This window comes from Eublepharis macularius, chromosome 1 (assembly GCF_028583425.1).
Source record: "Eublepharis macularius isolate TG4126 chromosome 1, MPM_Emac_v1.0, whole genome shotgun sequence".
NCBI lineage: Eukaryota > Metazoa > Chordata > Lepidosauria > Squamata > Eublepharidae > Eublepharis > Eublepharis macularius.
The window spans coordinates 182575540-182592458 of record NC_072790.1 but is presented as its reverse complement, the minus strand read 5'-3'; the positions used below and the strand labels follow the sequence as shown (position 1 = coordinate 182592458).

The 16919-nt window shown below is 43.3% G+C and overlaps 1 protein-coding gene across 1 annotated transcript in view; it reads left to right on the top strand.

Annotated features, from left to right (window-relative positions):
• The window catches only part of DNAH14 (dynein axonemal heavy chain 14), a 447800-nt gene that overhangs the window by 292784 nt on the left and 138097 nt on the right, over window positions 1-16919 (top strand). Inside the window, exons 48-49 of the mRNA XM_054972406.1 lie at window positions 12990-13157; window positions 13338-13340. Coding sequence (XP_054828381.1) covers window positions 12990-13157; window positions 13338-13340 — 171 coding nt within the window. The remainder of the gene's footprint in view (window positions 1-12989; window positions 13158-13337; window positions 13341-16919) is intronic.

Genomic DNA, 16919 nt, shown 5'->3' with positions numbered 1-16919 from the left:
GGGGAGGAAACGAGCAATGCGGCTGCAGTTGCGCAGAGAGAACTCCGTCCGGGACCCAGGAGGGGAAGAAAAATTTAACTTGAAATTAAATTGTAATTTGCATTTAGTAAGGTCAACCACTCCATCAATATAATATAAAGCTTTAACTTTTGAATAATGGCAGTATGAAGGGAAAACAGAAATGTAGTGTTTAGTGTTTAGTGTTTGTAGGGTACCTTCCCCTTTTTTCCACCCCTCCCTCCCTCTTCCTTTTGTCTTTCCTCTTTCCTATCCCTTGTGTTATTGTAGTCTTTTGTAGTTACTGTTTTGTAGGGTATGTATGTATGTAGTAGTTGTATGTTAGATATTGAAAATAAAAAATTATATAAAAAAAAAAAAGATTTTTATTCATAATATAGCCACGCCTCTGGCCTTATTCATTGCTTTAGACTCTATTTTTAATCCCCAGTGTTGGGAGGCCAGCAAAGGTTTATTATTTACTTTAGCTCTATGCGTCTCCTGAAGACATAATAAATCAGCTTTCATTTTCCTTGCCAGCTCCAAAACCCTATAACGCTTAGTGTCTGAAGTCAACCCGTTCACATTGAGAGACAAAACTTTTAAAGTACTATCCATCATCCCATTCTAAGTTCATCCCTTTAATTCCTCTGTGCACATATGTTTTCAACTGACTTGTAACACTTACTTCCCCCCTCCCCGCTCCCACCTGAGACTCGGGTAGAGATCTCAGTGATCTCTGTCTCATGGTAACCTTGGAGACCCACGTTCCTCCCCCTTCCCTCTTGGAACCCTTGAAAATACCACACCTTATCTTAACCAAAAAGCCTGTTTTATATATCACCGTGTATGCTTTTGCTTCTTACTTATTACTACCCCCCCAGTTCCTTTCTTTCTTTTTCTCCTTCTCTTGCACTGAAGATTCTCCCTGCTCATTTTGTACATCCTCTTCCACACTTGAGAGCTCTTGCTCATTCTGTTCTTGCGCTCCAACGCCCAAGTCTGCCAACATTTTCCTTGCTTCTTCTGGGTCCCGAGCTGAATGTTTCCTACCGTCTCTGAACACCAACAGAGTTTCTGGGTATGCCCAGGAGAAGAGAATTTTGTCATTAAACAAAGCTTGCGCAAATTGCTGCATACTTCTTCTGGCTTGTAACGTCTCCTGGGAGAAATCCTGTCACACTATAACCTTTCGTTCTTTAAACTGAAGGTCTGTCTTCTTCCGCAAAGATTTATAAATCTGATCTCTTATCTTCTCTCTTGCAAATGCCACTATAACATCTCTGGGGGCTCCAGCCCCTCTCCTTGGTGTAACTAACCGGTGTGCTCTCTCTATTTCGTCTGGCTTAATCCGTATTCCTTGCTCCTTGAGCCAATTCAACATGACTTCTTCCAGGTCCTTATTCTGAATATATTCTGCAATTCCAGCAAATTTTAAATTTCTTCTGCGTTGTCTATCATTTATCTGGGCGATCCTTTTTATCAAAATCTCAATCTTATCTTCATTCGCCTCAGCTAATTCTTTAGCTTGCTCTGCTGTTTTCTTGACCTTTTCCACAGCCGTCATCAATCGTCTAATCTCTGCCTTTAAATCCTGCATGTCAGCCCTTACATTAGCTTCTGAGCACTGGATCATCTCCCCCAGCTCTTTCATCGACTTCGCCATCTTATTAGGCATTCGTAAATCAACAGGAGCTTTCGCACATTGCAAAGATATTACTCACCCCAGTCCCAGGGTTAAAAGCAGCTCCTACAGTCTAATTAACTTCTGGGAGGGTGTCTTTCGTTATCAGTTTACTTTGTGTTCATCTTGTTTAGGCTTTTAATTTACAAGTTCCATGAGCGACGCGGGTGAGCGTCTACCCGATTCGCTGCATGCATAGATCTCCGTTCTTGTTTTGTTGAAATACTTAGCCAAGTTATTTTTCATAGGTGTTCACATCTTGGGCATAGGTATTAACATCATGCAGTTGGAGAAGGGCTTAATTCCATCCCCAGCGTCTCCTTGCCCCCTCTCCCTCACCACAAATCAGAAGTATGTGTGCTTGAAGGGAAGTTCTGCTCTCCATTCATCACAATACTGCTTTGCATAGAGAAATGCTGGGAACTGGAGGCAGAGAGTTCCCAGAGGCTAATTGCTAGGTTCTTAACAGTGCAATCCTAAACCGAGTATAAGCCTATTGGAGTAACTCTGTTTAGAATTGCTCTCTAAATCTCAAATCTGAAGAATGGAGAACTTATGGAGCTGCATAGAATGTATTTAGATGCCCTGCATAATCAAAAGCATAATAAAACAGCTATGCTCACCTTTCAGTTGGAAAGGCTAAAATGAATGTGTATTTTGTTGTATGTGCCATATTTGAGATTACGTAAGTACAGATAAACATCACTTACAAGCCTAGTCCCTCCTCTCAGCCTAGTCCCTCCTCCCTTGACAAAATCATGGCATCACCAGATGATGCTCAACTCCCTGCCCTTATCACATTTGATGTCAGGGTATATGGGGAATGTGTTTCACTTTCCTTTCCCAGACAATCCATCCTGATTTCTGTTGGAACTAGTAGGATTCTGAATGCTCAGAATCATTCTGAATGCTCAGAATCATTCTGAATATCCACAATTGTAAATTTTGGATTCAGAAATATTTAAATTAGTCTAAATACAGCATTGTTTGGTGAATTATAAATAAGACTGAATTGAACATCCACAAAGATGCCTGCCTTGTGTCCTACAGATTAGTCACCATAGAATGCTGGGCATATAATTTTTTTAAACTAACTAACTAAATAAATACAAACAATGGAAACACACAACAAACTATGAGCAAATATTTTTATCTTCCAGAATATTCAGTAATAATTAGGTTTGACATACTTCAGCAAAATGTTCTAAAATGAAGATGACAGAGTATAGTTGCTGAGTGAAATTTCTTATGCATATTTGACACTATGAGGCTGGGGAGACATGAGGAACAGCAAAAATAACTGTATTTCATTAGAGGTTCCTTTATGTAGGCTGTTCAGCTTGCTTTGCAAGGTCATCACAGGGTGGAAGCAGTCTGCTCCCCACTCTTATTGGATTGCTGTTTTGCCTGGATTTTGTTATCATAGTTCTCTACATGGCAGAGTCTCTCCTTCCCATGTCTCAATGGGCTGAAGTTCTTCAGGAAGAAAACAGAGGCAAAAAAGTCATTAAGCCTGTCTGCTTTTTCTCTGTCCTCCATCAGAGTTTCTCCTTCCACTCCCAACAGCTGTCCAATGGCCTCTTTTATTATGTTTGCTTCTCACACACCTGTAGAAGTTTTTCTTATTGTATCGAGCCCTCCTGGCCAGACCCAGTTCATACTGAGCTTTGACTTCTCTGATGGCAGATCTGCAGTACCTAGTAACCCTCATATATTCCTCTTTAGAGGTCTGTCCTTCTCTCCATTTCCTGAACATTTCCTTTTTCTCCCTTAGCTTATTCTGGAGCTCTCTGTTCATCCACATCAGTTACTTGGAGCCTTTACCATGTTTCTGTCTTGCTGGGATAGTGAGGGCTTGAGCTTGCAAAAGCTCATGTTTGAGAAGAGCCCACCCTTCACTCACTCTTTTCCCTTCCAGCACACTCCCCCATGGAATGACTTTCATCAAGCCTCTGAGTTCATTGAAGTCGGCTCTACGAAAATCTAACCTATGAGTCTGGCTACAAACTTCCTTGGCCTCCCACAGCAACTGGAATTCAAGGAGGATGTGATCACTTCCCCCTAGGATCCCCACCACCTTCACCCCATCTACCAATTCTTCCCTGTTGGTTAATATTAAGTCTAGTATGGCTGAGCCCCCTTGTAGCTTCCTCCACCATTTGAAAAAGGAAGTTATCAGCCAGGCAGGTCAGGAAGTTGCGTGATGCTTGTCGCTTTGCTGAGCTTGTCTCCTAGCACACATCGGGGAAGTTGAAGTTACCCATAATTATAAGGTTCTGATGTCTGGATACTCTACCACTCTGTTCAGGGAGGGCAGCATCCGTTTCTTCTCACTGGTCAGGTGGTCTGTAGCAGACTCCAACAATAATACCCTTTGTCCTTCCTCCCCTTATTTCTACCCATATCCTTTCCACTGGGCTGTCCGCCCCATTCTCCATAACTTCTTGACAATCAAGCCCTCTCCTCACATACAACGCCACTCCACCTCCTCTTCTACCCTTCCGGTTTTTCTTGAACAACTCGTACCCATCCACTAGCACATTCCAGTCATGGGAATCATCCCACCAAGTCTCAGTAATTCCTACTATATCGTAGCCCTTTGTTTGCAATAGAAGCTCAAGCTCTTCTTTCTTATTGCCCATTCTTTGGGCATTGGTATATAGACACTTGTAGCCTTGTACCTTTGTTTGACCTTTCCTACTCAGGTGGGACCCAACTGTTATCAATTCTTCATTGAAATTCCCTTGTTGATCATCCCCTTCCCCTTGCAGCATCAGTTTAAAGCTCTCCTGATGAAGCTCTCCAGGTTCTTTCCAAACATTTTCTTCCCTGACCTTGAGAGGTGAAGCCTATCATGTGCTAGAAGGTCTTCTCTAAGGAAACTTATCCCGTGGTCCCAGAACCCAAAGTGCTCCTGCCAGCACCACCACCTCAGCCAACGATTCACCTTGAGTATAGTCTGCTCCCTTTGCATTCCTCTTCCTTTGATAGGAAGGATAGACGAGAATACCACCTGTGTCCACACTGTCTTCAACTGCCTTCCAAGAGCTTCATAATCCTCTTTAATTCTTGTGAGGATATTGGTGGCCATATCATTAGTTCCCACGTGAACCAGCCCAAACGGGTACTGATCAGTCTGTCTGATCAGTTTCGGCAGTCAGTCTGTAATATCCTGAATTCTGGCTCCCGGCAAGCAACACATCTCTTGGAGTAGGGGATCTGGCCTGGACACATGATGTTCCATACCCCTGAGCAGAGTCCCCGATGACCACCACTTTCCGTTTTCTTCCACTTCCATGTGGCCCCATGCCCTCTTCACTCCCTCCTCCAGGTTTTTGTGGTTCTCCTTCCACTCTCATCTCCATCACCATCTCAAGCACCTCAAAACGATTCTTGAGCTCCAGTGGACCAGAGCGTCGCCTCAGTCCACGTCTTCTGGTTTGTACTGCAGAACTGAGAGGAGGCTCAGAAGGGAGATCGACTCTTCCTTCTTTTCTTGGACTTATTTCTTCATGCTTCTGCAGAGCCCCCAGGCTCTTCTCAATAAAATCCACCTCTTCCTTGATTTCCTGAAGGGTGGTGATCCTCTCCTCTAGGCTCTGAATCTTCTCCTCCAAAAACCTGACCAGCTTACACATCTGACAAGTGAAGTCCATCTTCTCTTCCCTAGCTTACACGTCTGACAAGTGAAGTCCATCTTCTCTTCTGGGAGGAAAACAAACATGGCATACTCCATGCAAGTGACTGGAAAGGGGCCTTCTGTCGATATCATCACCTTCCAAGTATATTCCAAGAGTACTCTTCTAGTTGCAGGTCCCTTTCCTTCTCCTTCTCAGATCCCAGATGGCTGTGGTGTGCATCTGGTGAGGAGGGGCCTAATTCAGTCAAGGCTCACTCAGTAGAGGGTGGGGGCAGCAGTTAGCCCCAAACGAAACAGACACTCTCCAATTAGTAACAATCCCCCTCTGCAATCAGCTCCAACTCAGGCAAAAAAGACTAACAGAAACACTACTGGCACTACTTTACAGCAGTCTCTCTCTACACACTCACACAGGCCCCAAACACTGTCCTCCCACACAGTAACCTCAGCAAATTCCCCCAGAAGTTAAGGAAGGCAACATAAAAAGACTCACCACTCTAGTAGCTCCCTTTCCTGCTCCTTCTCAGAGCCTAGATGGTTATCATGCTAAATTAAGGCAGCAATATGGTTTTTAAAAATACATGCAACCATAGGAGGCTGAGGCAAGGAAAACAGCACTGAAGTGTGTGAAATTTTCAAAATGCACATCTTCCTATCTACACAGCATACAAACACATTTTGAATGTGATCTTTTTAAAAAGATAGTCTCAAGCCACATCTGCAAAAGATTGCAATAAAGCAGAGGAAACCTCAGAAAGGGGACAACTAGGAGGCAACCATGTGTGACTGCTCCAAAAAACCTGGTTCCAGTTTAAAAACCTAACCAGATCAAAAATTCTGTGTGGAAGCAAACTGTCACCCATATATTTACCCTAAAGGAAGACATGGAATAAAAGACAATCCTCTCCCAAAGTTATATACAAAATATTTTTATTCCTGTACATAACTGTAAATTGTAAGTGAATTAAGAAAGCACCTCTCTCTTTCTGGATAGTGTATGTTGAAAAAAAATTATCTTCCTGTCAAATAAATTTTAACTATCTCTTTGATTGCTAGATCTTTTTACATAACCCCTTCCCCCATCATCTGTTTGTACCCGTATTCAAGGATCTCAAGAAATACAAATTTTGTTTCACTGGACACTATCTGAAATGTTTACAGTTACTTTGTTTTTAAATTCCCCAGTTTTTTGAGCCCAGTTCTTAAGGCCGAAGTAGATGCTGCTATTTTCCACAGATTGGGTCTTTGCTCCCCAACCTGAATTTCAGACCACCTGTCACATGTCACACTACTGGGAACTCAGTTTCTAAGCATGTGAGGTCCTATTCAGACTGGGATCACTATGCTAGGCAGGAGAAGGGGTTTCCTTCTCCGCAAGCTGTTTTCCCTAACCCAAATGGCACTATTTGCCACGTGCAAAGGACATAGACTTCCTTATGTTTCTAGGCTTGGATACCTCTCCTTGTGGCCACATAAGGAGAAAACACTTTTATTTCCTTGGGAAATGAAATGAAATGGTATCTCTTTGTCCACCTCTTCAGTACAAGTAGTGCTTCTGAACAGCCCAAGCATCACTGGCATTGCCATTCTCTCTGCAATTTTAGAATGCTGTTTTCCTGCCTAAGTAGTTGCATTCTCTGAGGGAGAAGTGACCCTGTCCCTCAGTTCTCTCTTAGCTGCTGCTTAGCTGTAACTCTTCTTCTCTGATGAAAATATCTCTGCATATAGGTCTGCCATCTTTCAATTGCAAGATACCTCTATGGTCATTCATAATGTCTCAGAGCCAAGCTACAAGTGACGCCTGACACAGGTTGGACACTTGTCAGCTTCCCTCAAGTTTTGATGGGAAATGTAGGCATCCTGGTCTTGCAGCTGTAATGGAGAGCCAAGCTGTAAAACCAGGACGCCTACATTTCCCATCAAAACTTGAGGGAAGCTGACAAGTGTCCAACCTGTGTAAGGCATCACTTGTAGCTTGGTTCACAGAAGTCATTATTTTTAAAAGTGTGGTACCAAAATGGCTCACATGGATCACCATGAATTATATCTCATATCTTGGTGAAAGTCACAATGTTTCAGCCTGCAAATTTTGTCAATAGTCCACTCTGAAGGCCAGAAAGAAAGAGAGGGCTCTCTGTTTGAAGGCTGCACTCTGGGAAAAAGTGCTTACCAGCTCTGAACCTCCAGCAGCTAAGTTACCTGCAACAAAAGAGCGCTCTTTGAGAGCTGAATCTGTGGTCTTGTTGAGGTCAAGGTCGGATGAGTAAAAAATCCTGTTCTGTGAGACCACCACTGGATCCAAAGACCATGTCAGAACCACCTGCAAAGAAGGCTACGAAGTCAAAACACTTGGCCAAGGAGCATCTGAAAGCCACTTCCCCTCAGAGTCCAATGGAGTCTGAGGGTGAGTACACATTGCTGGATCCACCTAGAACCCCTTCTCTGCTCTTGAACTCACCTGATCACTTCATGTCATATGGAGAGCTCAAGCCTGAAATATCTTCAAGTCACTCACCAATTCCAAGGCCAGAGTCAAGTCATCAGGTCGGGTCCAACACTACATTGATTTACCATCAGCCACCTCCAAAGTCTCAGTTAGTTCTATCTGCCCATCCATCTTCAGAACCTAAAGCTCCTCCACTTTCTTATCCATTTTCAAATCTGAGGACTCATCAATATTCAGTTCATTAGCATCATTGCTCCTATTATCTTCCTGCAGCTTGCCACTGCCAGTGGCCAGAGGATCCAGATAAACATTTATCCTCTTCTGATCCCTTCCACCTTGATTGGACATCAGTGGATGCCACCTCAACACACACATCTTGAATACCAGTCATATATCAATTCCAATGAAGAAGAACATGCTCCTGAGCAATCTGTGTTTGGATCTGAGACAGTATTGGATCCATCATCTGATGATGCTGTTGGTGGACCATGAAAAACCCCAAGCTCTTGGTGGACCAAGAAAAACCCCAAGCTCTGGGGTTTTTCCTGGGGCGTTAAAGGAAGCCATGGTGAAGCCTCTCCTGAATAAACCAACTTTGAACCCCACTGACCCGTACAGTTACCACCCAGTCTTGAACCTCCCGTTTTTGGGTAAGGTGATTGAATGGGCGGTAGTGGAGCAGCTGCAGGCTTTCTTGGAAGATGCATCGGTCCTGGACCCATTCCAGTCTGGCTTCCACCCGGGCCATGGGACTGAGACAGTGTTTGTCGCCCTCGCAGACGATCTCCGTAGATATCTGGATCGAGGCGGGTCAGCACTGCTGGTGTTATTGGATCTTTTGGCAGCGTTCAACACGGTTGACTATGAATTGTTGACCTACCGCCTTGCCGATGTGGGGATACGAGGGACTGCCTTAAAGTGGCTCGTCTCTTTTCTCCATGGTCAGGGACAGAGGGTGGCACTAGGGGAGAGGGTGTCTGCATGTCAATCACTGGTATGTGGCATCCCCCAGGGGGCAATTCTCTTCCCATTGTTGTTCAATCTGTATATGTGCCCCCTCGCCCAGCTGGCACTGAGTTTCGGACAGGGTTGTCACCAGTACACTGATGACACCCAGTTGTATCTGTTGTTGGATGGCCGGCCTGGCTTAGCTCCAGAAGCCCTGATTAAAGCTTTGGATGCTGTGCCTGGTTGGGTGAAGCAGAGCAGACTGAAATTAAATCCCATTAAGACAGAGATCCTGTACTTAGGTCATGGGATGTTGGAGGGGGGGATCCAGCTTCCAGCCTTCAATGGCGCACCACTTGTGCCCGTTTCATCGGTCAGAAGTCTTGGCGTGATGCTGGATTCCTCTTTATCAATGGAGGACCAGGTCGCAGCAGTTGCCCAGTCTGCTTTTTTCCATCTTCGACAGGCCAGGCAGCTTGCTCCCTATCTCTCGACCCATGACCTGGAAACAGTGATCCATGCAATGGTCATCTCCAGATTGGATTACTGTAACTCACTCTATGCAGGGCTTCCCTTGAGTCTGACCCGGAAATTACAGCGGGTCCAGAACACTGCTGCCCATGTTTTGATGGGTGTGCCTTTCAGCACACATGTAACTCCAGTTCTGCAGCAGCTACACTGGCTTCCCGTAGAGTTCCAGATCAGGTTCAAGGTTTTGATATTAACCTATAAAGCCCTAAACGGACTGGGACCAGCATACCTGAGGGACCGTCTCTTCCCATATACTCCCCAGAGGGTGCTGAGATCAGCTGCTAAGCACCTACTGGTGATCCCTGGGGAGGCTCGATTGGCCTCAACCAGGGCCAGGGCCTTTTTGATCCTGGCCCCAACCTGATGGAACTCTCTGTCTGACGACACCCGGGCCTGCCAAGATCTTGTCTCCTTCAAGTGGGCCTGTAAGACGGAGATGTTCTGCCAGGTGTATGGTTGAGGCCATTAAGGTTTCCACCAAATGAGCATCTCTCCCAGTCTCCTCTATGTCTGGAGGGGGTATTGACCATCTATCCCCTATATATGAGCGACCAGGCATGGTTAAGCCTCACCTCCACCTCCATCAGATGTTATATGGTTTTATACAGTGAGCAGGTGTTTTATTAGAAAGCTGTGTTAATTTATTGTGATTTTATCTTGTATATTTTATCTTCTGTTGTAACCCACCCTAAGCCCGCTTGCGGGGAGGGCAGGATATAAATATAAATATAAATATAAATATAAATATAAATATAAATATAAATATAAATATAAATATAAATATAAATATAAATAATATCCAGCTCTCCTAGTGAAGATCTTTGAATATTTGCAGAGTAGATGTCTAGAATGGTTCAGGCTTTTGAGCTGGATGTCTCTTCTATGGATCCAAAGACTAAAGACAAAATACTCAAACTTCTATATTTGGACTTTCTTCCTGTTGTTGCCTTGCCTATATTGAAGAGTTTAGGAGATATAATTACTGACATTTGGGAGAAGGCCATGGTTTTGTCTTCCACATCAAGGAAGATTGAGCTGCTGGATAAGATCAAGCAGGATACTTAGCCAGCCTTGGTGACTCATCTACCACCTTCATCTCTGGTGACAAAGTACAAACTAAACACTGCTCTGTATCTCACTCTGCAACTAGTGACAAAGAGGGTAGAGAGTTAGACTTTCTGGACAGAAGACAGTATTCAGTCTCAGTGCTGAATCTCAGCATTGCAAATTACAAGACAATCATGGGGGCTTTCCAACTTTATCTTTGGGAAAAGTTATCTTCCTACACAGATGCTGTTGTGATCGGGCCTTGGGCCTTCTAATATCAAACTGACCTCTGATTCACCTTTTCATAATCAAGCTCTGAGTTATCCTGGAGAGACAGGAAGAGCAAGGCAATTGAAATGTCATTTGCTTCACTTGACACCTCTCTTTTGGATGTTTAGAGAAACTGACAACTAGGGATAAATAATTGTGTGTTGGTAGAACCATCATAAAACATGTGAGATGAAACATGTGAGATGAAACATACATGCCAGAATAACCAACTATGCATGGCCAGCTAGGAAAGAGGCTGGCCTTAGGGGAGGGAACTTCCTTCCCCCCCTCCCCTTGGGAAAAAGAGGGTACAAAAAACCCCTGCAGCTGTTCAGCTGTGCTGCTATGGTGAGATCTTCTTGGACTCCTAGGACAGAGTGTTCCACTGGCTGGGCTTGCTTCCTCCTCCAGGTACCAGGCACCCATCTCAAGTAGGAGATGAAGAAGGTATTCTGACAGCAACAACTTCTGTTCTTTCTTTCTTTTTGTAGCTGCAAACCTTGAGCAAGATCTATTTGCCCTAACCTGTGTGCTCCTTATATTCTGTAGTCTGTTGTAGTTCAATAAAGACCCTTTTCAGTTAAGGAAAGTTGTGCCAGATCTGCACGCCTCGGCTTGGTCACATACTAGAATTCTGGATACACTCAGAGGCTAACCAGCTTTTCCTTATGGCTGGTGAAAAGAAAGCCTGTTTTAGTTGAGGTGGTGGTTCTACAGGAAAAACTGAGATCAGAGGGAGGGAAGAAAAGAACTTTCCTGATCCATAACAGATGCAGTCCCAAAAGACAAAAAAGTGCTGGTCACATTTCTGCAGATGGATGCCATCAGGTTCTCTCTTAAGGTGAGCTTCCTGGTACCTGTTACTTCTGCTAGATGTGTCAGTGAATTATCAGCACTTAGGGTTTCTCAGCTCTTAGCACTTCTTCCTACATTAAGTTCCACGAGGAAAAGGTCGTTCTCTGACCTAGTTTGGAATTTTTGTCCAAGATACATTCTTACTTTCACCTATCTCCAGACATCACATTGCATGTGTTCTTTCCAAAGCCTAAAGCTGAGAAAGCACTACACCATTAGATGTAAAAAACAAACAAACATTATCCTTTTATTTGCACAGAACACACTTGTTTCATATAGCTCCTCATCTCTTCCTGTATGGTGGTCCAAATAAGGGTAAACAGGCCACATCTCAGAACTTGTCCAGGTGGATTGTTTCAGCTATCCTGCTGGTGTACCAACAGGCTGCAGTGCCCTGTCTTTTTCATCCAAAGGCACATTCAACAACAGTACAAACATCATCCACAGTCTTTCTCCATTGAATTGAGGAAGGCTTTAGGGCCGAAATGTATATGGTCTGTCTTTGTGTTGGTCATTGGACTGTATCATCATCCGTGTATGGAGAATGTTTTAGCAATTTTTAGCATATGCAGGTAGCCTGCCATTCAGGCCTTATGTTTTTAACCTTTTTAATCTATATTTTGTACACATTCATAATAAATACTTTCTTGGAATATACTTTACATTTTAGGTTGTAACTTAACCCCTCTATCTTTTTTCCATTGTTGCACTTTGTGCCTTATTGTGTTGTTGTTGTTGTTAATAAAAGAGTTATATTTTTCTGAAGAGATTCACCTCGCCTTCTTTGTGTATAGCTTGGTAATCTCCCAGTGTGAAACTACACAGAAGAATGAAGATGAAAATGGAGTTGCACTTACCTGTAACTTCTGTTCATTAAGTGTATTCCATGCAGGCACACATGCCCTCCCTCTTGCCCCACTGTGAACTTTCTGGTATGAAATAACCAGTTTTGAGCTTGTGGTATTTCAAGAGAACTGAGGGAAGGGGTTGCTCCCCCCTCTGAGCACGTGACCATTTTGGCAGGACAATGGTACTCTCATATGTTCGGGGAGATGCAGCCCCTATTGAAGCTTTAAAGAGCTTAGGAAGACTTTCTCTGAGCAACAGGCCTGCGCATGTGCAGTTACCAATGTGCGCCTGCATAGAAGACACTTGATGTATAAGAGTTACAGAAAAGTGCAGCCCAGTTTTTTCTAACTGATGTATATATAGTGTATATATATGTATAACCAATGTGTGTGATTTGCCTTGTAACTGTGGCATAGGTAATTGCTTCAGTCATTTGGAGTGCTGTGTTTGCATGAACTCTTAATAATCACTTTCTTCCAATAGCATATTTGTGTACAGATTAGGTTGACTCCACAATTATCTAAACAGTTACACCCTCGTGATCCCATTTTCATATATGAAATATTGGGGATTATAAAGTCTTCCACATATATAAGGGCAAGTTTTCTAAATGATAGAATTATCAAATATAGAATCATTCATAAATTTATAGGAAATGTCAGAGAAACCATGACTGCTTCCTATTACTAATAAATAAGTTTTTTGTGGTGTAATGTCTACAGATATTTTGGTCAAAGGAGAAATTGATGGAGGATTCGCCTATATTTGTGGATTTCCTAGATTCAAACACACCTGTGGAAAACAGAATCTATAAACTCGTTACTAACCAGAAGCGGCTTCTTTTGGTATTGGAAGAACATTATATTAAAATGCAGAAAATGAACTCTGAGGTAAAATTAGCAGAGATCTAAAATTTTGAAGAGTACTGATATTTTAAGAATTCAAAGACTTTTATTCTTCAGTTCAAAACATGGACATGTGCCAAAAACATAGACATGTGTGGTCTATGTGCAAAGTGAGCACTTTTTATGGAAGCTGTTATACCCAGGGCTTTTTTTCTGGGAAGAGAGTTGGTAGAACTCTCTATTATTACATGTGCACATGCAAAGTGTGCACTCCCAGAAATGTGTGGTGATGTCACTTCTGGAAGTGACGTCACTCCCAGAAGTGACATCACTTCCCAGAAGTGACGCCGCTTCCCGGACCCCAGCAGAATGCATTATGACGAGATAAATGTTAGTAAGCTTGAGAAATTACACTATTATGAGAAAGGGCTTTTTTCCTTTCTGTATCCTCTACAAGAAGTGAAATCTTCCATTCTCTTTCCCAAACATTTCATTTCTTTGGAATCATATTTTAAAATATGCAAGAAGGAGGAGGCCTCTAAAAATCCAAAACCCCTTTCACAAATCTAAATTCTAACAGATTCCCTCTGCCAGAAAAAAAATTCCAAAATTCTTTCTCAAAATTCCTAATCTAATGAATATTGAATTTTCAAATTTTCAGTGAGAGTTTTGCTTTCCTAGAGCAAATCAAAATTAGATACTCCATCTCTCTGCATTCTTCTTTTCTGATACCACTGCAATTAAATTTTTGGCTCAATTTGCAGCAAGACCATATAGTCAAAATGGCATTTCTGCCCAAAATAAGCTTTGATACCATTGCCTGCTCTCTGGCAGATAGCGTGCAAACAGGAGAAACTTGTGCATAAATGTAAGAGGCACAATTCACAGTGAGCAGTTTCATAGTGTATTTGAACTAAGCCCATTTGAAATAAATGGTTTTAGTCCATATCATCTCCTGAAGAAGTACTTCTGTCAGTTTCCTGTTGCTGTAAATCATGCTACATTTCCCACATTTTTGTGCATTCTGGACGGAAAGCTCTTACTGATGCCAATAGGCTCAGGGTGTGGCAAGTATCAGGATGCACCCATGGCCTTCTGGGAAGCAGCAGCAAATGATGGCTGCCAGCTGATTAACAAACATCGGCAGTTGATTATTTATTTAGCATATTTAGTCTCCAAGCAACCTGCCCAAGGTTAGTTGATTAAACTCTATCCAAGTTGTAGACAGAGGCCTTAAAATCATGGCCTAAAATACCACACACATTCCACACACTATTTCCCTTTAGCTTTTTAACATGCAGCCTAATGAAGAGTTCTGGAGAACTCAAAAGCTTGTATGTTGTGTTGTTTTGGTTGGCCTTAATAAATGTTAACCCACAATTTTTTTTTAAAAAAAGTAGATACTCGACTTTAGCTGCATTAGATCTATACTTAGTTTAAAATGCCTTTTTTTTGTTGCCTGCCAACTCTACCTTACCAATGGCTAAGCTGTTGTGACGTGAAATGCTCATAAATATTCCAATGTCCCAGACAAACAATATTCATAAAAACTTCCTTAACACCCATATGTCCACTGTAATTTCAGTGATGTTAATCAGCTGAGGGTGGGGAGAACCATTTGCGTTACAGCTATTAAGACATAAGAACACCTATATGCTGATGAATATATTGATGAAAGCCTTCTGTGACTTGGGACACAGCTATCCATTCCTAGCTTAAAACTGAAATAACCAGAAGTGATATTTTAACTAATACAAATAACCATAACTGATATATTGAACTAACACAGAACCAATCTGCATTCAAAAGATGTGGGAACCATAACAATGTCAACTTAGGTCAACAAAAAAATGAAAACAACACACAAACACATATACAAACACACACAGCCCTACCCACCCCATGAAAAGAAAGCTGAATGAACTCAGAGCAGCACACACACACACAAAGCTCCCACCCCCATGAAAAGAAAGCAGAATGAACTCAAAGCAGCACACATACACAGAACCCCCTGAATGAAATGAAAGCAGAATGAACTGAAAACAGCACACACACAGCCCCCCCGAAAAGAAAGCAGAATGAACTCAAAACAGCACACATACACACACAGCCCCACCCACCCACTCCTCCAATGAAAATAAAACAGAATGAAATCAAAGCAGCACATACATACACAGAAACCCCTGAATGAAATGAAAGCAGAATGAACTCAAAGTAGCTTAACCTCCTCTGCAGAGCTGGCCCTAGCAGCTCTGCTTGCACTCTCTCTCTCTCTCTCTCATTCAGAAAAGAATTAAAAGAAAGCAGAATGAACTCAAAGCAGCTTAGCTTCCTCTAGAGAGCCGGCCCCAAAGCTCTGCTTGCTCTCTCTCTCTCTCTCTCTCTCTCTCTCTCTCTCTCTCTCTCTCTCTCAGAGAGGAATGAAAAGAAAGCAGAATGAACTCAAAGAAGCTTAGTCTCCTCTGGAGGGCCAGCCCCAGCAGCCCAGCTTGCGCTCACTCACTCTCTCTCACTCACAAGTCACGTATGAAAATAAAGCAAATGAACTCAAAGCAGCTTACCCTCCTTTGGAAAGCCAGCCTCAGCAGCCCGGCTTGCATTCACTCACTCACTCACTCTCTCTCTCTCACTCACGAGTCACGGATGAAAATAAAGCAAATGAACTCAAAGCTGCTTAGCCTCCTCTGGAGGGCCAGCCCCCTCAGCTCTGCTTGCACTCTCTCTTCTCTCTCTCTCTCTCTCTCTCTCTCTCTCTCTCTCTCTCACACACACACACACACACACACACACACAGAGGAATGAAAAGAAAGCAGAATGAACTCAAAGCAGCACACATACACAGCCCCACCCACCCACTCCCCCAATAAAAATAAAACAGAATGAACTCAAAGCAGCACACACATACACAGAAACCCCTGAATGAAATGAAAGCAGAATGACCTCAAAGCAGCTTAACCCTCCTATGCAGAGGGCCCCAGCTCGCTCGCTTTCTTGCTCACTCACCAAGGAATGAAAAAAAAGCAGAATGAACTCAAAGCAGCTAAACATCTACTGCAGAGTCCGTGCTGGGCCCCAGCTCACTTGCTCTCTCTCTCTCTCTCTCTCTCTCTCTCTCTCACTCACTCACACTCACTCTCACTCTCACTCTCACTCTCACTCTCACTCTCACTCTCACTCTCACTCACAGAGGAATGAAAAGAAAGCAGAATGAACTCAAAGCAGCTTAACCTCCTCTGCAGAGCCTGTGGGGCCAAAGGAGGAGGGAAATACGTGGGCAGATTCTAGAGCTGCCGAAACACCATTATGGAGCATTCCCCTTCCAAAAAAGCCCTGGCTATACCATTTCCATGTACAAATGCATATTTTGAATATGTAGTGCCTACAGTGGGGTCATAGATTGTGGTGGGGAATAGGGAGAACAAAGGGCCAAACTCTTAGCCACAAAACAATCCCACATTTTAGTTGCAATATCTTCCAAAATATTATATGTGATTTCCAGTTCTAGGGACCCCAGAGTAATTAACAGAGATAGAATCACAACTCCTTCCCCATTTCCAACTTTTCTGCTCCCCTTCAGGTGCTACTGCTCCCACCAAAATCAGTAATCCTAGGGCAGCGATGGCGAACCTATGGCATGCGTGCCACAGCTGGCATGCAGAGCCCTCTCTGTGGGCACGCGAGCCAAGTCGCCGATCGCTAGGTCCAGGGCTCATTTGGAGGGGGAATGCCTGCAACAGCATTCCAGTAGCTCTGAGCAGAGATCACATGGGTTTTGGCCCTGCCCATGTGATTCCTTTTCCTCAAGGC